This window comes from Procambarus clarkii, chromosome 72 (assembly GCF_040958095.1).
Source record: "Procambarus clarkii isolate CNS0578487 chromosome 72, FALCON_Pclarkii_2.0, whole genome shotgun sequence".
NCBI classification, from domain to species: Eukaryota; Metazoa; Arthropoda; class Malacostraca; order Decapoda; family Cambaridae; genus Procambarus; species Procambarus clarkii.
Genome location: NC_091221.1, coordinates 5004671 through 5030413, shown reverse-complemented (window position 1 = coordinate 5030413; position 25743 = coordinate 5004671). Strand labels below are relative to the sequence as shown.

At 37.8% G+C, this 25743-nt stretch overlaps 1 protein-coding gene across 38 annotated transcripts in view; it reads right to left on the bottom strand.

The window, feature by feature from the left end:
- Positions 1 to 25743, bottom strand: part of LOC123773746 (protein tramtrack, beta isoform) — a 208807-nt gene that overhangs the window by 111803 nt on the left and 71261 nt on the right. For 3 of the 38 annotated variants that reach the window (XM_045767674.2, XM_069312351.1, XM_069312352.1), the window contains exon 5: positions 1 to 1454. This exon is cut by the window's left edge. The exons of 16 other annotated variants lie outside the window; for them this stretch is intronic. In XM_045767674.2, coding sequence (XP_045623630.2) covers positions 825 to 1454 — 630 coding nt within the window. In that variant the 3' untranslated portion in view covers positions 1 to 824. 19 more of the 38 variants (XM_045767673.2, XR_006774862.2, XM_045767651.2 and 16 more) reach the window with 19 other exon arrangements.

Below are 25743 nucleotides of genomic sequence, written 5' to 3'. Positions count from 1 at the left end.
ACAATATAGTGTACTGTACAACCTAACATACAAGAGTGCAACACTAAACACCCTTACTGACTCAAGCACCAACAATGAAACATACAGTTTACTATACAATAATATAAAATTGGCTTAAACGATAATTCCTCCATCCATTACTTCCGAGTTCTAGTTCCAATTCAAATAATACTGAACTTCTTTGGTAAAGATTTAAATTTTAGTCCTTTTTTTATTTATGTGAAACAATCTTGACCAAACCATAGCAAAATATTGCCAAATAGTTTTGTAATACTGTACTTCTTGAAGAATCTTCACAACTTAAAACTGTCTATTCTTGAAATAATTTTTTTTATCGACAGATACTTATATGATACATTAGGGGACTTTTCTGGTTAAATCCCCTGCCACAACGGGGACATGAATATGGTTTTTCGCCGGTATGAATGCGAATGTGCTGAGTTAGGTGATCCTTTCGCCGAAACTGCTTAGTGCAGAAGGGACAGTGGTGCTGCTTAAAGGCTGAATCATCCCCACCCCTGTTTCTCTGCGGTGGAAGTAGCCTGATGAGCCCTGAGCCCAACCAGCCAGCTACCATGCCTTCCACTCCAGCCACGGGGGCACCACACTGTCTTGAGGACGCACTCACATCCCATGCCTGGGGACAAGAAAGCCCAGCTTCACTTTCAAATAAATCCATTTTCAACAAATAAAAAATAAATAAATAAAAAAATTGAAAACACTTTTGCTGTTAATAAAATACATTATCTTAACTCAATAATGAGCAAGTGCATTAACATCAACTTCGTCCCGCGAGTGCTTTAATGCCGCTTCGTCTTTTGTGGTTATGACTGACTAACAGTGGGCTGAAGTATTTCAGGTGGTATTCCACTAGACATATCATCGGAATTAACCACAGTTTCAAGGGCTAGATTTGGTTCATCTTTCGATAATGCCAAATTGGCCATTCTCTCAGGTTGAACACCACCAGATAAACCCAAAATAGAATGGATTCCACTTCGATGATTCATGGGAGGCCCTGTGACATTCGCAAGAGAAACAATAGGCTTGGTTATATCAGAATGAATTCCTGTGGACATCATAACATATGTATTAAGCCCTGCTTGATGGGAGGAATTTGGAGAAATCCCACTCTGAAGAGCCATATTGGGCTGATTCATTATTGGAAGTGTGATATCTGACTTGTGAGTGCTAGATCCACAGAGCTTCTTCTTTATATGGTAATGGTAGCTGCTTTGTTGAGTAAAGGTTTTTCCACAGAGATTGCAGGCAAAGGGTCTCTCCCCAGTATGAATTCGGCTGTGTTGTTTCAAGTGATGGTTGAGCTTGAAGCGTTTCCCACAAGTGTGGCACACATATGGGCGGAAGGGGTCAGCAGTAGATGTGGTGTGAGTGGAGAGCGTACCAAAGCCAAACGAAGAGTGAAGGTTCGTAAGGGAGTCAAACAACACACTCTGCAACAAAAGAGGGCACTGCTTAGAACTTGCCACCCTATGCCCTTAACCAACGACTATAATACGACCAGCACAGACATGTGAAGATATTGATCTTCAGAAGAACTTTAAAAGAAGCCAAACCACAGAGCAATTCTTCTTACCTGATAATAAACAAACAAAACTGCTAAAGAAGTTCCCGACAGTTGGCAACTTAAAAGTATTGTAGGTTTAATTTTTAAGCACTGTCTTCAAACACCAAATATACAAAATATTCACATCCTTAAATGTTTCAATTCTGCATGCACACATGCACAGACACACACACACACTACACACACACACATATATACGCTCAATACACTAACGTGTTTTTAGGATTAATAACTTATACTAATCATCTATTTTAAATTGTTTTATTCATAATTTCTCAACATGTTTTTAATAGAAATTATGCTGATAATTTGCATTTATCTTTGAACCCTTTATGTTAATGTCAAAGTATCCATATTGAAATTTAAAATAATTATGATGTTCTTCACACACTATATAGTACAATATGTAGATTACCATTTCTTGAATTTATAGTGAGGCAGACTTACAAAAATTCCCCAAATATTTTACTAATGCAAAATTCACAAAATATAAAATATCAAACAACTTTACATATAGCACATTCTGGGTGACTCTGCTAACATGTATGTAAAGCAGCTGCTTTGAAAAATAAAAAGTACTATATATAAATACAATAAACATTACTTTATCCACTAACAGTTATCTAATATGGGAATTCTTCCCCAACTAGAGCATTTTTAGCTCATTAAAGTAATTGTACCTCAATACACTCGAGGTATCAGACATACTTTAAACAAGATAAATAATACTGTTGTACTAGCTACCAATATTTATGACAAATTTCTGCAAGCAGCCATTTATTATGAACAATTTAGAGATCCAAATTATATACTGTATTGGCTGGATCTACATGTTTTCTTTCAAGGTGATGCTTCAATATGTGCATCCGACTGAATGCTTGGCCACAGAGAGTACAAACATACTTCTCCCCTGTGTGTATTCGCTCATGGTTCTGAAGATGTTGTTTTTTTTTAAAACGGGAATCGCAAAAATGGCAAGGATATGGGCGTTCAACACTATCATCCAGTCCAACAGCAGCTGCAGCTACTGCAAGAGGGTTCAGTGATGACTTGAAATCACTCCGAGCACTAGCTCCCAAGGGGTTGAGAGAAACATGAGACTTCAGGTCACTGCGACCTCCTGTAATGCAGGAGCCTGCAGCATCCACCAGAGCATGGTACATGCCTCCTGCGGCAACTGTTGCTGTATCCACTCTCAGTAAGTTTGAGGTCAAGTGAGAGCCTAGCCCGAGGATAGTTCGAGGAGCCAGATCCGGATCTTGCTTCAAGTTACGCCGCGTACCAAGAAGAGAGTCCCCAGCACTCTGGAAGAGACCGACACCCGTACTTTAGTCTCAGGTGGCAGTAGCTAAGATGGCCAACACAGCCTTGTAACGAACCAGACATATCATCGCTAGTCAAAGAAACATCCCAGTATCAAATCCAACTCCTCCTCATTTGCCATCTGTCATTAGAAACTTCTACTTGTTAGATCCATTTCAATAATAAGGCATTGTTGAATGAGCTGCATAATGCCATCTGTGACAGACAAATCTAGTCCAATTAGGATGCCAGCTACTTATCAATGTTAGTTGAAACAGACAGCCACACACATCACAACGATGCCGAGAATGACAAATTTTACGTTGCCTTTGGATTCTTGGTGCCACCTTACTTGCAATGTAGTGCTAGAGCAGCCAGACATCCTGATTGCCTGAAAAACTTAATCCATTTCTTACAAATTAACGTTTTATCAAATTCTTTTTATACACAGCTCTAAATACCTGTATTGGGGATAAGGATTGCCAAGGTCCCTCAGATCTATCCAATTAAAAATTTAACTGTTTGAAATGCAAGATCACTGGACACACAATTTAAAATTACCATTGTGCTCAGCTGGAAGCTCAGAATATCTATGTAACATTAAACTGATGCCATATGCATAAAAAAAGCAACACCCATGCTTAAATGATACTTAGCTCTCCCAGTTTGAGGGACTAAAGGATTCATAAAATGCAAAAAACATTTTGATCTTTATTTAAGACAGCTTACAAAACAAAGACTCTTTCAAATCACTATACAGTACGCTTAAGGAATTACATTGCTCTCGTATGTACACAAATTTGCTTCCATATACTGTACTGTAAAACAAATTAAAAGGAATATGCCTTGGTCATGATCAATTATCAATGATCAGTTATGTTTACATAATGCCTTTGCATAACTTTTATAATAATATCGTGTACTGTACAGTACAGTACTATTATCCACGGAAAAATTTAACTGGTGTATTTTCTGGTAGTTTACTTACAGCTGTCTGACACTGATCTCTAATATGATATTGAAGTCATGGGCATCTTCAACTCCAAAGGACGAACATCACTTACAGCTGTGCTGCAATTTGTTTTCCTCACATCTCTGAATATTTCTGGATATGGAAACTTTGTTTAATGGTACCGTATTTCTACAAAAATTCTTACTTGCCATGATATGGGGAGGATTTTAAAACTGGCAACATATATTAAAAAAATCGTATTTTGTTAGATGCAAAATGAAAAAAAGGAATTTCATTACTTCTTTGTTCCCCAGTACTGTAATGTATACTTCAAGTAATATTCTCTCAATAACCAAGTTTTCCCTTTCAATCCAAGTAAATGCTCTTAAATAAATTATTTTTGTAAAATATGCTTTTGGCAAACACGCACTCTTACATGTTTAAGCAGAGAACTTCTCTGTGTAAATGTTTTACCACATGAACGACAAGCATATGGACGAGCTCCTATGTGAATTCGTACATGCTCTTGCAATGTGTAGCGACGCTTGAAGCTTAAGTGACAGTATGGACAAGGAAAGGGCCTCTCTTCTGTGCCTACATGGTCAGTGCTGACTCGTGTATCTCCCCAACTTGGTCCATAGCAAATCTTAACAGCACTCTCCCTGTCTACTGCCCACCCACCACCCTCTAAGTTACTCGTTAATGCTCTCATTCTATGTGAAAAGCTGCCACCAGGAACTCGTCCCACATTATCTTGAAAAGATGATAAGCCCAAAAAGTCCTTAGGTTGCACCAAGACGCCCTGCAACAAGAGGAGACCTACTTTAGAAGGCAAAAGCATAGAAAATAGGCTTAAAGATCCACCACAGCTACTATATTACAGTAGATTCATAGCCCACACTATCATTTTCCTTTCATGTTGTCTAACTTGGCAAAATGCATGGCAAGATAAAAAAAAAATTTACTTCAATAATATTTACCAATACTGTATATAAAAATGATAATTTTTTTATCAACTGAAGCATCATAATAAAAAAGCTAGAAACCTCTATGAAGAAATGGTGCACTGCTAAATTAAGTTTCACTCCCTCAGGTTTGTCAAGAGACTTCTCCAAAACTGTAAAAGTACTCTAGTACTATCTTATGGTGCAGCATAGCTTGAAGGTGAATTTTGAAAATTCAGAGTTAAATCTGGGTGTAATTTAGCCATATGACGCTTCAGTGGGGTCATTTGCGTGAAACGAGCACGGCAATGAGTGCAGGCATAGGGCTTTTCACCCGTGTGGAGCCTCTGATGTTGTGTCAGGTGTTGCTTGGTCTTGAATCGACTCTCACAGAATGGGCACGAGAATGGTCGCATGTACACTTCAGAGGAATGGGTGGTTGACTGAGGGGTGAGAACTGAGGAATGCTGCAGGGGGTTGTGCACGAGGGCAGTTTGACCCCCTAAGCCGATATCCTGGGCCTCTACAGAGCGATGCCCCACCAAACCTGGCCACCCCACATGCCCCTGGAAGGGAGAAACATGCTGGCTTAGTCCAGAGTGCTTTCAAATCTTGGGTACTAGGCCATCTTATGCACCTCAGCTTACAATTCTCTTTTCAAGCACTGCTCATTAAGATATGAACATGTTCAAAATGCAGTGAGTTTTAATATTCAGGGAAAAGTATTTTTGTTCCAACCCAATAATCTGAAAATCTGACAAAGCTTTTCAAGTTGTTGATAATTTCAGAATAAGCTTTAATAACTAGAACATTAGAATATAAGACTTCAACTTTAACATGAAATCAAATTCTCACACTTCTTTGAGATAAGATAAATTACACTAAAAATCTAAATAAATTTTTAGTGATAAATTAATTCAAATTATCTATATAAAATGCAGTTTACCTTTAGTATTTGCTTCCGAGGATAAAATTCAATTCAACTGGTTAAGGATATAATAAATAATAACACAATTTTTATTATCACAATCTACAGTACAAGTGATACTTGAGCATATAGTTTAACATCTACCGAGATATGCACGTCTTACAATGAAATGCATGCTCATCAGATAATTTATTTGGATATTGCTGATGCACTCGGTCAATTATTATTTCACAAGTGATATTACCATACACCCCTAACAGCAGGTTTCATTGTTTACAAGCCAGGAATGAAGACCCAAACACCTCCAAATGTTGTAGCAAACAAGAATTTATGTCTTAAATAAAAATACAAATGAAAAAAAATGAGTAGTGTAGTCGATTATGTGTATAAAAATAAAAAATACTGTCAATATAAATCAACATTATGCATAAATTCATTTTTGTTTATAAAATATTTGTAAATAAAATAGCATAATCTGGTCTTAACAAATATCTACTAAAAGAAAATGTACTGTACTACTGAAAAATACTAGCCTTGTGAATTTGAAGTAAATTCATATAAATACACACACATTAAGATTTGTGACTTTATGGTTTATTCTACTAATAATGACTTTGTTGATCTCCACTTCTATTCTGATGTGATGAAGGTGGTGCTGGAGGGTAATGAGCAGGTGGATATGGCCTAGGGAAAGTAGGATCTGTGGCGTGCTTGCGTCGCACATGACTCATTAGCTGGTGCTTCTGTACAAAGGCACGGCCACATAGCCGACAAGCATAGGGACGTTCGCCTGTGTGGATCCTTTCATGCTCGATGCGATGATCTTTACGTTTAAAACGACGCCCACAATATACGCACTGGTGTGGCCTGAGCGTCTCCTCGTCCAATGAGACCATGTGGTAGTTGAGGGCAGCCATCAGCCCCTGGAACAGAGCAGAGGAGAGCTGCTTAGCAAGATCATCACCAGGCGGCTCTACCCCCTCCCACCCAAACACTCTCCTGCAAACTACAAGGATGGTGCTGCTTCACTGTTTGCTCTTTGGACCTTGTATTTGGTCTATATAATATTTCTTACAGTGCAGTACTGAAAATGTCCATCTGCCACCATAAATGCTACATCTGGTAATGCGAAGCCAGATGAGCACGCCAGCCTTCACGTGATTCTAACACAAGTCCACAGATGGCACAAGTATTGCTTTCATCATGGTGAATTTTTTCATGAATTTTAAGGGAGTCCTTCCTTTTGAAGCGCTTACCACAAACAAGGCAAGCATGGGCACGCACTTCTGAATGTTTGGTGAGGTGATTGCGCAGATGGGTCTTTTGTGCAAAGCGGTGACCACACACTTCACACACAAACGGCTTGTCACCGGTGTGCACTTTCTCATGTATTAAGAGATGATCCTTCCGCTTGAAGGCCTTCTGGCAGTAGGTACACACAAAGGGTCGGCTGCTGTCACCGCCAGCTGGATCCCTGAGCCAATCCAAGTGGCAGGCTTGCCACGTACCCTGCAACAAATGAGAGGAGACCTGCCTTAGCCAGCATCTCAACAGTGGCTATAGCAGATACATGGGTCGCAGAACCCACCCTTCCCAATATTCCTTCAGAGAACCCACAGTCATACTTTGGTTTCTATTGTGAACTTCAAAAAAACCCTTGGCAGTCAAATTTATTTCCAGATCACCCTCATTATCTGAGCCTATTGTTGTTTTATAAAATGTAGTGGTCTGGCGTCTGCTGGTTGGATGGGGTACTGCGATGAGGTGCATGCTCCTGGCTACGTTCAATGTGGTACATCAAGTTGGCCTTCGTGATGAACCCTCGACCACAAAGAGGACACAGAAAAGGCTTCTCCCCAGTGTGAAGTTTTTCATGACGAACTGCATTAGCTCGCCGCAGAAACGTCTTCTCACAGAACGAACATTTGAAGGTTTTTGGCTCTTCAGTGCCTCTTAAAGGTGGGGCGAACAAATACATGCCATAGTCCTGCAACAAATGAAAGATTGGTCTCACCAAGCCGCTCTCAATTCCCATTACCACCTAAGCTTCCTGCAAACCTTCAAGTCAATTTTCAGTATCCATTGACCAGAATCATTTAAACTGTCAAGTATGACTGACATCTTCACTTCGAATGTAACTTGTCCTTTTTAATAGCTTCAATAAGGATTTATATCAAATTAGCCGAGCCAAAAATGCCAAACATTCAGTGAAAAAGTAAATTTATTATTATTCTGGATATTCTTATAATAAGAATTTAAAAACATTTGTTTAACTGAATGATTTAGTATAATAGTGTGCACAGCAAGAACCCACATTTAGTTTAAAAAAATATTATGTGAGATTTCTATAATGAGCCTGCTTTGTACTACACTTTTTACTTCACTGTTCACTGTCAGTTCTCAAGAAATCTTACAAATTTAAACAGACCAAATTCATTGCATCATGATCTTTCATACTAATGTACAGCCCTTCAGCATCTATTGTCGCTAATTTCTTGATGATACAGATATTCAACTAGAATCTAGTCTCTAAATTTTAATGGGTCATGTCATTTTCCATTTCATTCGTGAGTCAATGAAGCACCAGTTCGGTCAGTTCCAGATGCAGCAGCATGCACATTACTACGTTTCAGGTGGTACTGCAGATGGTAGCGAGTGTTGAAGCGGCGTGGACACAGATGACACTGGAAGGGCAATAATCCAGAGTGCAGGCGCAGGTGTCTTCGATAATTGTCTCTTCGCTGGATGACCTGGCCGCATACTTGGCAGCCGAAGCCTACCTGCTGGGGGGCACTAATGGCGGGGCAGGGACCACTACTGCTGGATGCAGGGTGATCTTGGTAAGGAAAAGTCGGAACTAGACAAAATGTCTTGTCCACCACAACCTTGACCATCTCTTCCTCACCATAATCATCGCCCCCACCACCACCACCACAACCCCCCTGCAACAAAACAAAAGCTTGGCATCACTCACTAATCTTGTAGCCAGCTAGTTCTAATTTCTTTCAACTTTAATTTTTAGCTATTCCTTATTTTTGCCATATTTCATTCACATGCTATAATTCCTAAGATTTGTTTGATGTTCCAGGCTACGTGTCATGTGGTAATCATAATGAGATTTGTTGATAAATTTCTTGTTGCAGATTTCACAGGAGTATGGCAGATTACCAGTGTGTTGCCGTTCATGTTGGCTGGCGTGGCCACGACGAAGGAAGAGCTTACTACAAAACATACAAGGATACTTGCGTTGTGGCTCCCTTGTCACCCCATCAATGTCGGAAGACCCTGTTACACTCACTATCCGCCACTGCAAAGAGACCACAACCAAAATGCTGTGCCTCATTTTTATCATGTAATTTCCATGCAGTTAACAACTACAATATAGTACAGTGCTTTTACCAGTGAAGGAGCCAGTCAAAAATGTACAAGCCATAATACATTATTCACCGAGATTAAAGTTAGGCAAGAACTTCAGTACTGTACAGTACTTAGATCATTTTTAAATTATTGGTTTTTAAAACAATATTTTAAGGATAGCCCAGTTAGAACATTGGTTTTTAATTATAAATGTAACCATAATAAATACTGTATATCCAATCATATGCAGATACTGTAGTAGCAAAAATGCAATGTAAAAGAAAAAGAAACAGCAGAAGCAGATAAGAGGATAAGGTAGAAGAAAAACAGAAAAGGGAAAGACAGGAAGATGATGTGGATGGAGAAATGCTATAAGATATAAGATACAGTGCAGTAAACACCATTGAAATTATGAGGAGGTGCAATTAATAGGTAACAGAAAGAAGGGGATACATATAGAAGAAACTCCAGAGAAATTGCCTTTGGATCGTTTTCATTGGCAATGAACCTTGTCAAAGATATGATCGTGAATAAAGAGTAAAGCCCACTTTGTGAACCATATTTTTTAGATTCAGTAAATAACAATTTAACACTTTAGCCACATGAAAGCTATTCACTCAGTTGTAAGATAAGGGCATACTGGATGAACTTGGTCTCAAGAAAAAAAAAAGTTTGCCCACAGTGCAGAAATCAGACCTGCAGGCGATGAGTCACAATAACGTGGCTAAAGTAATTTGACCAGACCACACACTAGAAGGTGAAGGGACGACAACGTTTCGGTCCGTCCCGGACCATTCTAAAGTCGATATGCCAGGCATCGACTTGAGAATGGTCCAGGACAGACCGAAACGTCTTCGTCCCTTCACCTTCTAGTGTGTGGTCTGGTCAGAAATCAGACATATTTATGACCAACCAATTCAAGGGCCTGGATTCATTACAGCCAACGTATGACACGAAATTATAGCTCCCACATTTAGCTGAATATTTGTGAATATTTTTTTTTTTTACAAGCAGATGGTGTATATTGTTTTATATAGAATAGGAATAGACTAGCTTAAAATAAGTGGTGGCAACACTGCCTAGCATGTATAGACTAATATGAGTGTTATCTTTTCTCAGTCAAATGAATTTAATAAACATCATGACATTTGCTATAGAAACAATTAAATGTATGTAAAATTATGTAAGATCTGCCAGTGTGAAAAACAAAATTTATAAATTTCATAATATCTTCCTGGAAAATGTCAAGTTAATTTTATAATAAAAATATAAATGTATTACAGAAACCCCTACTTTTGTCGACTCGTTAATATACTAAACGAAACCTTATTACTAAGTATGCCGGGCATTAATGCAGAGGATGAGAAGGGTGTGGGATTAAGGACATTTTGACATTCAATGAAGTTAGGGATAACCCCCTTATCTGGATAATTGGATAGCCCCCCTCTCTGGACTGCTACTCCAAATTTCCCTTGTTTAATACTAAAATTATTATAAATGGCCTTCAAGGAGGGATAGCATGGTTATGTTGTACAACGTCTATAGGAATTTCGGTTTTATGGTTTCAAGTAATTGTTGAAAATTTTGTCAATACTGTAGAGAGAAATATTCTGGGGAAAGAATTACAAAAATAAAGTTCTTTAGCTAAACTGCTAAATAATGAAAAAGGTTAATTTCATAAATCATATATACAGGCCTTTATAATGTATCCACAAAGATCAGGCCCAAGAATAAATGAATAACCGACTTTTATGGATACCATGCATGCTGGGAAGAAAGTAATCCACACAATATGAATGTAGAGGTATAATCACAATGTAATTATAGAACCGCACTCTAAAGACTGAAGATATAACATTTCTGTGAATATGGTATAAACACATGTAAGTATAGAGTAGGATTTCAAAACAATTCGATTAGGTTCTCTAAAGATATTGCATGGAAATTGCAAACCAATTTGACCCTTGGATTAACCAGCTCAATTTCAATAAGAGCCATATGTTTTGACCAAAAATGTTAGTAATTTAATCTTAATAGTAAATCACTGTGAATCAGCCATTCGTGAAATTGACTGTGAATATCAAGGAAGAAACAGTTAATATAATAAAGAAACAAATCTTTTAGTACTCTTGAGGACACATTAAATTTTGATAGTACAGTATTAGGATACTTTTACTAGAAAGTGGAATGAAAGAAACAAAACTGAAGTCTTCGTATGTCATGATGTCCACTCTAGTACACGACTGTACGATACTCCAGAAAAATAGTAAAGTATTACAATATATATAACCCAACCCACACATGTAATTGATTGAAGAATGTAATTATAAATGTAAATAACAAAAATAATTGGGAGGAGTCACAGGCCAGACGAGTACAGCACTTTGTCACTAAACAACAAAAATATAACTTTTGCACAAATCATGTGCACAAGCAAACTTGCCTTTATGTTGTTTCAATTTTCTGGTTAAACCAAAATCCCATAGATATGAATTCATGTTATTTATACTTGTGAGATGAGAACTACATGTACTGTACTGTACTTTAATGTGTGTGTGAGACCCATGGAATTGGGAAGTAAGGTGAATATGAATCCATATTTTTTCTGGTTTTGTACACAATATGAAATGCACGAATGTTTACTGGCAATGATTTTTTGCAACAGGTAACTTTCCTACTAGAGATGCAAGAAAAATTGCAAAAATAATATTTAATTTTTAAGCCCCATATAGACCCAAAGACAGTACGGGGCCAAAATGGAAGAGCCACACCGAAAGCACTAAAAAATTGAGAAGTTACAAGTGGAATTTTCAACAATTAAAGACAAATACCCCTTATCCACATTTCATTACAGTAGAGAATTCTGAAATATCAATATATCTCAATTAATTTTTTTTATTTTGTTTTTTACAGGTTTCACATTTTTTTATTGTGCATTGGCAAACATGCATTCATTGGTGAGGGTGCCGGGAAAGCTGTTCCTCTGAGAACAGGCTGCCCCTGCCACCATCTTAAACCCTCCAGCATCTCAATTGTTGTTCTGTCTGTGCCCTTTGTATGACCTTCCCCATTAACAACATTTTTATTGACTTTTATTTATTTTTTATTAACTTCCAATGTTAATTTTTTGTTGGTGCTTCTTGGAGCACCTCATTCATAATAAGAGCTCCAGGAATATACAGAGTTGCAGTGGTGCTTCAAAGTTGAAAAAGATTGCCTTGTGATGATTTCAGAGCTTAGCATCCTCGCGGCCCGGTCCTCAACCAGGCCACCTGGTTGCTGGACTGGTTAACCAGGCTGTTGGATGCAGCTGCTTGTGTATGTGTCACAGCCTGGTTGATCAGGTATCCTTTGGAGGTGTTTATCGAGTTCTCTCTTGAACAGTGTGGGGTCGGCCAGTTATACCACTTACGTGTAATGGAAGCGTGTTGAACAGAATCGGGCCTCTGATGTTGATAAGAGTTCTCTCTCAGAGTGCCTACTGCACTTCTGCTTTTCAACAGGGGGTATTCTGCACATCCTGCCATCCTGTCTCATGTGGTGTTATTTCTGTGTGCAGGTTTGGGACCAGCCCCTCTACAATTTTCCATGTGTAAATAAATTATCATGTATCTCTCCAGCCTGCGCTCAAGAGAATACAGATTTTGGCTCTTTTAGTCTGCCTCAGTAGTTTAGATGCTTTACTGAGTGGATTCTAGCAGTAAAGGATCTCTGCATGCTCTCCAGGTCAGCAATTTCTCCAGCTTTGAAAGGGGCTGTCGTTGTGCAAAAGTACTCCACTCGAGAGCACTAGCATCTTAAGTACGAGAGTACAGCATCTCTAGTTTTAAAGGTTCTTGTTATCCAACCTGTCATTTTTTTTGAAGATGTGACTGCTACTGTATTGTGTTCTTTAAAGGTAAAGTCTTCTGACATGAATATACCCAAATCCTTTACATTGCCTTTTCGTTCTATGTTATGATTTGACTGCATTGAGTTAGTTCACTTGTTTGTTTATTCGTGCTCTTGGTCTCACATGCTCTCTCTCTCTATCATTTCTGCGCTGATGATCAAATGTCATAAGTATTATCATTTACAGAAACAATTTTTTTTGAGGCATTTGGTAAAACTTGCATTTAATATACAACAACTTTTTCTCTCTCATTAACTTGCATAAAATTAAGGTATTCATCATAAGATGTGAAGATTTGAAGACATCATAAGATGAGTTAAATGGCATACGCACACACAATTTAAATACGAACAATAAATGAACTAATGAAAAAAAAGAGGTATCAATTGAGTAACTAATACACATAACTTCAGCAAAACACGTTGTTGTGATAAATAAAATGCTCCAAAGAACTGAAATGAGGAGAGCACATCACAAGCCAAAGACATTAGATGGGTCCATTCAAATTTTCACTAGCGTTGTGACAAATAATTACTGAATGTTATAGACGGAAAAAGAAAAGAGATATTTATTTAAACAGTATGTACTGTATATATATATACAGTATATAATTGTGTGTGTGTGTAGTGTAACTACCTAAGTGTAGTTACATGATGAGAGCTACGCTCGTGGTGTCCCCGTCTACCCAGCACTCTGTCATGTAACGCTTTGAAACTACTGACAGTTTTGGCCTCCACCATCTTTTCACCTAACTTGTTCCAACAGTCTACCACTCTATTTGCGAAAGTGAATTTTCTTAATACTTCATTTTTGTACAAAATGAAATCTTCAGGGATCCAGACACAATAAGAATTCCAGAGAACAACATAGAGCACATAGAGGTGTCAAGAGACGAAGTGGCAAAAATGCTCAAGGAGCTAAGTAAGAACAAAGCAGTTGGCCCACATGGAGTTTCACCATGGGTTCTGAGAGAATGTGCACCTGAGCTCAGCATTCCACATCAACTGATTTTTCAGGCATCCCTGTGTAGAGGAGTTGTAGCTGATGTGTGGAAAAAGGCTAACATAGTTCTAATCTACAAAAGTGGTGGCACGGAAGTTATAGACCTGAATCATTGAAAAGTGTAATAGTCAAAATATTGGAAAAATAATTAAAACGAAATGGGTAGAACACCTGGAGAAAAACTATATAATATCAGACAGACAGTATAGTTTTCGATCTGGAAGATCCTGTGTAACGAATTTACTCGGTTTCTATGAATGAGCCACCGAGATTTTACAGGAAAGAGATGGTTGGGTTGACTGCATCTATCTGGACCTAAAAAAGGCTTTTGACAGAGTTCCACATAAGAGGTTGTTCTGGAAACTGGAACATATTGGAGGGGTGACAGATAAGCTGCTAACATAGATGAAAAATTTCCTAACTGATAGAAAAATGAGGGCCGTAATCAGAGGCAATGTATCGGATTGGAGGAATGTCTCAAGTGCAGTACGACAGGGTTCAGTTCTTGCACCATTAATGTTCATTGTCTACATAAACGATCTACCAGATGGAATACAGAATTATATGAACATGTTTGCTGATGATGCTAAGATAATAGGGAAGATACGAAACCTAGACGATTGGTATGCCCTTCAAGAAGACCTGGACAAATGGAGCACCACTTGGCAAATGAAATTTAATGTGAATAAATGTCATGTTATGGAATGTGGAACAAAGACCCCACACAACCTATAAATTATGTGAGAAATCTTTAAAGAATTCTGACAAAGAAAGGTATCTAGGGGTGGTTCCAGATAGAAAACTGTCACCTGAGGACCACATTAAGAACATTGTGTGAGGACCCTATGCTACACTTTAAACTTCAGAATTGCTTTTAAATACTGTACATGGATGGAGAAATACTAAAGAAATTGTTCACAACTTTTGTTAGACCAAAGCTGCAATATGCAGCGGTTGTATGGTGCCCACTTCTTAACCCTTGCACTGCTCACCTATTTTCGGCAAAAACGTCTTGGTGCAATTGTCAAGGACATATTTTTGTTATTTTTACAAATGTTCAGGTAAATTTAATGTCAAAATGTTTCCAAAGTCAACTATTTCCATTTCAAAACACAAATAGTAATGAAAACATTAAAAAACATTAAAATATAGCCAAATTAAAAAACAAAAAGCACAACTCTCTGAGCGCCTAAAGGCGCTTTGCGCAGTGCAGTGGTTAAGAAGCACATCAACAAACTGGAAAAGGTGCAAAGACATGCCACTAAGTGGCTCCCAGAACTGAAGGACAAAAGCTACGAGGAGAGGTTAGTGGCATTAAATATGCAAAAACTAGAAGATAGAAGAAAAGAGGCGATATGTTCACTACATACAAAATAGTAAAAGGAATTGATAAAATTGATAGGGAAGAATTTCTGAGACTTGGAACTTCAGGAACAAGAGGTCATAGATTTAAACTAATGAAACAAAGCTTCCGGAGAAATATAAGAAAATTCACTTTTGTAAACAGAGTGGTAGACTGTTGGAGCAAGTTAGGTGAGAAGGTGGTGGAGGCCAAGACCGTCAGTAATTTCAAAGTGTTATACTGTATGACAAAGAGTGGTGGGAAGACGGGACACCACGAGCGTAGCTCTCATCCTGTAACTACACTTAGGCAATTACACATTATATTCTATAATAAATTTAATTGTAAAGACCTGTTGCTATGCCAAATTTTGTGAAATATATGATGAGGGCACACAAAAATTAATACCAAAACAGAGATGTAGAGCTAGAAAACAGGATTTGTTCAACAGAAATTGTGAGAGCGCCAGAGAGGAAGACAAGAAAGTGGGTACAATATACGAAGAGGCCTAACCCTCAAACATACCAGCACTACAAGCAAGAAAACCAACAAATGCACAGCAGTGAGGAAAGACAGAAATGAATTTTGAGAAAGGGATAGCGGACAAATGCAAAACAGATCCAGGCCTTTTCTATAAATTCATTAACACTTTCGCTCGGGGATGACGCAGCATTGCGTCATCCGTTTACTGGCGGTAATGCCGGGGATGACGCAGCATTGCGTCATCCACTTTAAAAATTCGCCAAAAATCAGGTTTGTATCCGATTTTTTGGGGACTGGTTTTAAAATGTGCGCCGATGTCTTCCCATTTCCTTTGTTGAGCCTCGTGGCCCTCAGGCGGCTTGGCACACGCCGTGGGCCCATTGTCTTTGCTCCACTGTTGTGACCAATGTCGTCTCCCCTCGCATCTCAAACGTGTGAACATTTCGGCTATTTTCCGTGGCTATATTTCTTACTGCGGCTTTAGAAACTATCTACGCTTACTCCACGATGGATAGTAATCATGAACAAGGCCCTTCCAGGAAGAAAATTGCGAAAGAAAGGCTTGAAAAGGGTGGGAATTGGGAGTGTAGTAGGAAGGCCTCTGAGCGCTCACTCACGGCTAACGCGTGGCCCGTCTTCAACTCGTCGGCGGTTGGAGCGTGACCAGGTGTTTTTTTTATATGCTAATGTTCCTCTAGAGAATTTTATTACGAACCCATTGAGACCAAAATGAAAGACCTAGGACAAAAATTGAGGTGACCAGAGTGAAAATAGTGAAAACATTTTATCCCGTTTGCGCGCTCCCGGGTAACTCGTTCGCACTTTCTCTGTTTGCTGCGGGTAATTAGCCGGGCTTTTGGAGTTTATATGCATTTAGTGCTGTAGAGAATTTTATTGCGAACACAATGATACCAAATTTATTCTCGTAGAAGGAGAATTGAGGTGACAAAGTTGAAGAGAGTATACACTTTTCGGAATTAACGCGCGCTTCCGTGACACGCTGGGGCCCATATCGCCCTGTCGAGGGGTGGCGCGCGGGGTGAGCGAAAGTGTTAAAAGGAAGCTGCATGTAGAGGATAAAATCCAGAGATTGAGAACAAGTTAACAGATTTACTGTGACGAAAAAGAAATGTGTGAAACACTAAATGAACAGTTCCAGAGCGCACAATAAAATACATAGAGGATCTCACGACAAAGTGGAAAAATTACTTAAAGGGCTAGGAAGAAATAATGCAGTTGGACCAGATAAGTTTCACCTTGGGTGCTACAAGAATGTGCAACTGAGCTGAGCATAATACTCCAATTGATATTCCATACATCATTGTGCATAGAAATCTTAGCAGATATATGGAAAAAGGAAAACGGTTCCAATCTACAAAAATGGTAGCAGAGAAGATCCTTTAAATTATAGACCCATATCATTAACAAATGTGGCAGTCAAAACACTAGAAAAATAGTTAAAGCCGAAGAACACCCGGAGAGTGTTCTTGACACAATAATGAAGACAGTATGGCTTTGAACAGGAAGATCTTGTGTAACAAATCATCGTTTTTATTATAGAGCCACAAAGATTCTACAGGAGATAGTTGGGATGACTGTATCTGGACCTAAAAAAGGCTTTGACAGAGTCCCACACAAGAGGTTGTTCTGGAAACTGGTTATCTTGAGATGATTTAAGGGCTTAGTGTCCCGGTCCTCAACCTCCTTTTTGTTACACACCCCCAGGAAGCAGCCCATAGCAGTTGTTTAACTCCCAGGTACCTATTTACTGCTAGGTAACAAGAGGCATCAGGGTGAAAAACTTTTTGCCCATTTGTCTCCGCCTCCACTGGGGATCGAACCCGGAACCTCAGGACTACGAATCCGAAGCGCTGTCCACTCAGCTGTCAGGCGCCCTTACTGGAACATGCTGGAGAGGTGACCGAGACTTCTAACATGGATGAAAAATGTTCTGACAGGCAGATGAAGACAGAAATCAGATGAAATTTATCTGACACGAGTGTTACTAGTGGAGTACAACAGGGTTCAGTTCTTGCACCAGTAATGTTCATCGTCTATATAAACAATCCACCAGAAGGAATACAGGATTACTATATGAACATGTCTGCAGATGATGCAAAGATATTGGGGAAGATAGGAGATGCAGACGATTGTCATCCCCCTTCAAATTGGAAGGGGAATAACATGTAGCAAATGGAGTTCAATGTGAATAAATGCCATGTTATGTAATGTGGAATCGAATAAAAATAGACCACACACAACTTACAAAATAGATGGACTCTAACAGGACTCTAACAGGACCCCTAGATCTCTAACGAGATCTAGGGGTGGTTTTGGATAGGAAACTGTCACCAGAGGAACCCAAAGAACATTATTAGAGGGGCATATGCGACGCTTTCCAACTTCAGACTTGCTATTACTTACATGGATGGTGAAATGCTAAAGAAACTGTTCATGACTTTTATGAGACCAAAATTGAAATACTGAATGCAACAGTTGTATAGTGCGTTGTAATAGTTGTATGTAAGCGTTGAATGACAAGGAGTACTGGGAAGACGGGACACCATGAGCATAGCTCTCATCCTGTAACTACACTTAGGTAATTACACTTAGCTAATTACACACACCTGTGTGTGCACAATAACCCAAGTGTAATTACCTCTTAAGTAATTACACTCTTGGGCAGACAGGCATTGTTGATCTTATAGATAAGCTTTCCATGCTTCTAACTATTTTATTAATCGTGGGATTAAGAAGAGCAATAATAAAAATGAAGAAAATTTTTATTCAAAAGAATGTGTGTACAAAGGACATATGAGTAATGTGTAATTGTAGGGACAGGTTACACATACTAATTAAGCCACTATTATGCAAAGCATTTTGGGCAATCCAATCAAGTTACCTAAATTCATGGTAATTATAAGAAACTAGTGATTATTGAAGGGTTTATTATCTACAACATTTCATTCCACTCAGGAACATCTTCTGGAACCTGAAGGTGTTCCAGAGTGGAATGAAACATGGTGGATAACAACAGCTTCAATGATCATTAGTTTCTTTATCGCAAAATTCAGACATTCGATTGCTTTTCTTAATGCTGAGAGTAAGAAAATTAGAAACAGTGAGCTTATACTATAAGATCAACAACGCCAGTAATGCAGTCATATTTAACCAAATTATATATTGTTATACTGTCTATATATATATATATATATATATATATATATATATATATATATATATATATATATATATATATAATACTGCAGTTGCTAATAGTGAAAGTGTTTTATTTGTATCTAAGAAACAAAATTTAAATCTGGAATTGGATTTGAAACACACATTTCCCACATCTATTGTGTGTATACCAGTAGTTCATGTATACCACCAGTCTGCTATGTATCTTGTGTGTATACCAGTAGTTCATGTATACCACCAGTCTGCTATGTATCTTGTGTGTATACCAGTAGTTCATGTATACCACCAGTCTGCTATGTATCTATTGTGTGTATACCAGTAGTTCATGTATACCACTAGTCTGCTATACATCTATTGTGTGTATACCAGTAGTTCACATATACCACCAGTCTGCTATGCATCTATTTTGTGTATACCAGTAGTTCACGTATACCACCAGCCTGCTATAATTTGCTTCCTGCAACACTTCCTTGCCTTAACATTTGCAACCAGTGCTAAGATTTGAATAATTTGGTTTAATAATTATTCTTTAACTCATTCAAAGGGTACAAGCATATGTATAATTATGTCAGCGGCTTGAGTGAATTTTATTCAATCATTATGAATGGTAGACTTCGTTTATATCTTGAAAACCCCAAATGACTCAAATTTCCAGCCATATGAAGTTGATATACCTCGTGCTTTGTAATATATGAATAATTTGACTAGTAAGACGTGCAATTAATTTTCTGCACTTCAAAAAGCTTTACCCAGCTCAAGACTTTGTCCATAAATACGATCAATTTTAGTTTTATTAATAATTATTACTGTACTTCTAATTCTAGCATTATGGGAAATGTGTTAACAATTTTCTACTGTAAAGGGAACCTGAACCCTTTTTATGTTATAAATTAGATTTATTGCATATACATACTTCCATGACAATTTTACTGTGAGCAAATGAATAATAATAGAGATGGTGAAGTCTGAGCACACGAGAAAAGTCTCTGTGAACTACAATAGACAGAACAGAAGGCAATTAAAGGTACTGAATAGAAGACAATACAGTACAATACAATAAGGTTATATCAATTTTAACCATTATGTATGATGAATTTCCTTATCTCATGTGTGCCTCCCAGTCAATTAAAATTGGAGACATGATTGAAATGCTTACCATGTAATTTGGAGAACTAACAATACAGTACAGAACTATTTTTTGTTATTTTCATGTCACAAATATTATTTTAACCATTTACATGCTCTTGGTGCACTTAATTATACTTGTTAAAGATAAGAAGTACCTTATATTAACGTAGGAGAGAGAAATAAGCAAGAATAAACCCATTTTATTTCTTCCTTTAGCACAGAAATATTGTATTACAAATACACCCAATCTTTTCAAGTTAATTGAATAATGAGTTCTTGTATAAGCTTTCTCTTTTTGAAACATCCAGCATTTAATATGGACAAATAAACCCAAACTATTTCACAATATATTAGTAGCTGATGGGCATCGAATAGCATGATTTTTGCAATTACTCTTTTGGGCAAAACCTCTACCACAGTGTTGACAATGGTATGGACGCTCACCAGTATGTAGTCGCTCATGATCTGTTAAGTGGTCCTTACGTTTGAACTTCTTAAAGCAAAAGCGACAAGAGTACGGTCGCCACTCTGGGCTTGGAATAAATGTTGGCAGGTCAGCCATAGGAGCAGAGGCCACAGGGGGGCAGGGTGCTGCTGCTCCCACCCGCCGGGACACCACACCACCTTGCCCGCCCACAGGCACAAAGTCGCCTACTGCCCCGAAAGCCGCCCTCTGCAAATGAAGGAACACTGCCATCACTACCCCTAAATTTTTGTCTTGTGATATCTGTGATAAATGTGATATCTTCCATGGATATCTTATACTGTACATATAATTCTAGCCCACCACAAGCATCCTTCGGGATTTTCACGTGTAACACTTTATACTAGAACCAAATTTTCCGAGCTAATAGCTACAGGCTTATATAGGCTATAGGCTTAAAATTGCCAAAATAAAACTTATTTCTTCCACAACAAAAATTGTCGAAGGGAATAATTTAATTTCCATTGCCCATTTCAACTTGTGGAGGAGGAGATACAGGAAAAGAATTCAACATGAGAAAATATAAAAAGACTAATAATAATTTAAGTAACAAAATATAGCTTGGCACATAACTATTAGTTAATCAATTAGTGACTAGCTTTGCACACTACAAGCATATTTCCACCCAAACGAGATTAGCATTGAAAGCAAAATTTCAATTTAATTATATATAATGACATTAACAAAATACAGTACAGCATATATTTCATTACACTCTAAGCTAAAGAGAAAGTACAAAGAGTACTAAAATGCAACACACAAAATCCACTGAAACTTTCAACCACAGACATGACCACAAGACTCTAGAAATTCCTCCCAATATTTCACAACCTTCACTGATGAAGACAAGTGTATAAAACACTAGTCTAGGTTTGCACTTATCTTATAAATAGTTTCATAAGCTGCTGTCATTTTCTTTCTCATTTTCTCCCGAAATTTTCGCTGGCGCAACTGTCCGCTTATTAATCTTTCTAATTCTTTCTGTAGGCGTCCAGCCTCAACTTTTTTACTGCCAATTTTGATCTCTAATTTTTCTGCCTCTGATGCATCAAACATACCAGAATCAAGCAGAGATTCTAATGAGGCAGTCTCAGCCTTAATAAGATTCATCTGGGCCCTGATGTTGTCTTGTCGATATCTTCCGCGCCCCACATGCTGGTGGTGGTGGTACATCGACCCTGAGGCGGAGGCGGCAGCTGCAGCAGCCACAAGAGGGGAGGAAGGAGAGGAAGGTGGGGGAAATCTTCCACCCAATCTTCCGAACTGGAAGTGGGTCCCAGGTTGGTGTGATGCCGAGAGAGATACGTGGCCCGCAGGGGCGTCGAGAGGGGGGAGGGGAGATGCCGCCACAGAGGAAAATGGGCCCAACAACTGGAAAAGGGAGAGAGACAACTTTTGTCAGGTCACTCTCTGTGCTAAGATGAAGCTGATTCTATCAGCTGAGCCAGTTTCAGGCTATGCCTGTCTTCATAAAGCTCCATGTATCTTCAAAGACTGTAGCAAACAGAATGACCACTCCAAATCCATAAAAAAATATAAAAAAAAAAGTGAGGCCAATTACCCAAACAAATCCTACCTAACTACCTTATTTCGCTAAGTTGCAATGAAAGTTACACCCCGTTCCATATGATAAAACAATTATTTCACATTATATTAAAACCTTTGAGTTCATCTGCACAATGCCAAAAGACTTATTCCCTGCACCAATTACAAGTATATCAGTAGTTTTTGAGAAGCTTTTCAACCTTATTACATAAAGTAAGCACTCATTGAAATAACAATTATTGGCAAGATGAAGATACAGTACTGCATTTAAGAAAATTTTTGATAATATTCACTCAAATTATTTTAATTCTTGCACAGTTTAGAGCACAATTACTCAATTTAATAATCAGGGAGAAATTCTTCTCAATACACAAATACATATTAAACCTTAAGATTAAATATAGAGAGTACACCAGTCTTGAAATCTTTCAAAATTAAGCCATATTATCTGGTAGATTAAAACTGAAGCATCTTTATTGAAGATGCATTTAATTAAGGTATATTAAAGAGTTCAAGACTGGGGCATCTTCTTGAAATAATAAACTGATTTCTCCTCCCAAAATTACCATAATATTAATAAAACATTTATCCTTTAAATATGAAACATATTCCTTGTGAATCTTTTAAAAACAAATAAATTACTCCATAACCATATGTAGAGATCAAACTAAAACCTTCGGTATAAAGTGTTTACCTTAAAAGTTAGGAAATTATTTAGGCCAAAATGAAAATGAAGAAAATTATAAAGAAAAAGTAATATAAATAAACAGGTGGTGAAGTGTATACAAGCATGTATTTAAAATAATAAATTAAATGCAAACTAGGATCAGGGTACATGTTGTTTTCTTAAAAGTAAATTTGTTAGCTAACTTTGCTTAAATTCTATAAAACAATATGTACAATATGCCTTTTTTAATCTTTGTCTAAGATACCAAAAACATATGTAATACTGTAGAGCAAACTTAGTAAGTTACCATAATATTTCTCAAATTCAGGATAAGTCATAACAGTATTTTATTAAGTTTGTTTTGTATTTTGTTATCAAGTCAGCAAAAATGCAATTTTCATTTTGTAAAAAATTGAAAACTTTATGAGTTCCTTGGTGAATGATTCTAATTGGGAATTAGTGTGTACACAACATTAGCAAACATGTACAATATTTGCACGAGGAGAGCAAATACATGTGCACAAATTTATGTAAGAACCTAAACACATGTAAAACTAGTTGTGTGAATATTTGTACTTGTATATCTGTGTCTGCATGGTTGAGTGTCAGTTCTTTGACCTGTCTCTTCCTGCTATCTGTTGTCAAATGCATTGATGAGAGAACTATAGGATGATAATCACATAAAAAATATATTAATATAAGTTGTGGATGAGGTTGGTTTCATCTACCTCATCTAGCTTATTCCATATTGATACTAAAGGGGCTGTCTTGTGAATTATTAGGCAAACTATTAAATTTGTGCCACTTCTTTTTCATAGTACAGTAAAAGAAAGCCTAGCTTATCAACTACATTTAACCCTGAAGTGAGTTTATCATCATGCACTGCACACATCATTATTGTGTGTAGATTTTAATCATTTTTCTAGTTTTAATACAAATGATGTAATTATGGTTATATTACATCTAAATAGGTGCAATGGAATTAACAGAAATTGTTTCATGAGTCTAGGTTATCATTTATAATTGCTTATTACAGATGAGGTTATGTACTAGTAGCTTGTGATTATTGTCAAATCATAATTTGGACTTTCATGCTGGTGCTAACTCTATCGCGCTCCGAGCCCTCCTATTATTGTCGTAAGTTTTTCTCAATGTAATTCGATGACTATCGTGAGCGTCATAAACTAAAATATTTGTAAAAAAAAAAACATTTATCCGATAAACTTCTAGGTGGTTTCAAAATGAGCGCCTTTAGATTGCGCACAATTTGATACCAAAATGAAAGACATAACATGAAAATTGATGTCAGACCACTGGAAAGATATAAATAATTTTGGGGTGATGACCATCAAAGTGTCCAAAAGTTAAAATGTTTGTTAAAATTCTATTTATTGTTCTATTATTATGGGACTAGTTTTAAAATACGCGCCTTTTTATTGCGAACAATTTGATACCAAAATGAAGGACGTAGCACGAAAATTTATGTTATCAAACTGAACGAGTATATACATTAGTCTGCAGGTGTGCCAATTGGTGCTCGTTCACGGGTAACTTGGCCGACTTTAGGCTTTGCTGTATTCACCTAGTTGTGTTTGCGGGGGTTGAGCTTTGCTCTTTCGACCCGCCTCTGTCAATCAAACTGTCAATCAACTGTTTACTAACTACTATTTTTTTTCTACACCACACACACCCCAGGAAGCAGCCCGTGACAGCTGACTAACTCCCAGGTACCTATTTACTGCTAGGTAACGGGCATTCAGGGTGAATGAAACTTTGCCCATTTGTTTCTGCCTGGTGCGGGAATCGAACCCGCGCCACAGAATTACGAGTCCTGCGAGCTATCCACCAGGCTACCAGGCCCCCAGGCTGTGGGACTCACTCCGGGCTTTTAGATCTTATATTCATATACCCTTATAGAGAATTCTATTGCGAACACAATGATACCAAAATGAACGATGTAGCACGAGAAAAATGGCGAGAAAAATGAGACGAGTATATACATTTTACTGATTTTGCGCGTTCACGGGTAACTTTGCAGACTTTATACTTTGTTATTGGCATTGCTTATATATATTGTGGTTGTTATTACTTATATTTGTCTTTCTATTTAGAGCATTTTATTGCAAATAATTTGATACCACAATGAACAATGTTGCACAAAAATGTCTGTTAGCAAACTGTATGTGTTTGTCTGGTGTATTGGGTGTGGCAATGAGTGTGCTCTAGCGGGTAAGGCTTCGGCGACGTTAGGGGTCATTGCACGTTATGCGCCCCCATGTTGCCTAATTTATATGCATATGTCTGTGTAGGAAATTTTATTGCAATCACAGTGATACAAAAAAGAACGATGTCGATCAAGTTTGTTCGATGTCGAACAAGGACTTGATAAACCTGAAAAAAGTAGCAACATGTTCGTGTTGTTTGGCGTGCACAGCTAACCAACGACATAAGTTTTTTATTTGGTGCCGGCATCAACTCGCATTTATTTGGTGATATGTTATACATATGTTGCTCTAGAACATTTCATTGAGAACACATTGATACTAAAATGAAACACGCACATCAAAAATTACGGTCAAAAACATGAAAAGAGTATAAACTTTTCAGTAGGGATGTAGCCGATGTGCAGTTGGGTGTGAGGTAGTGGGTAATCCTTGGGCAACTTCCCACTGTCTTGCGGGTGGGGCACGCCCATGATTTGTACTTTATATTCTTATGTCTGTGTACGGAATTTTATTGCGATCAATGTTATACCAAAATTAACAATGTAGAACAATTCTGGGATTGACAAACCTGATAAGAGCATAAACATTTCATCGCATTTTGGCGCTCACGGCTAACGATCGCCAAAGTTTTTTACTTGGGGCGAGTCTCACGTCGGCTTTGGTGAAGTTTTATATATATATTCCACTAGAGCATTCTCTTGCGAAC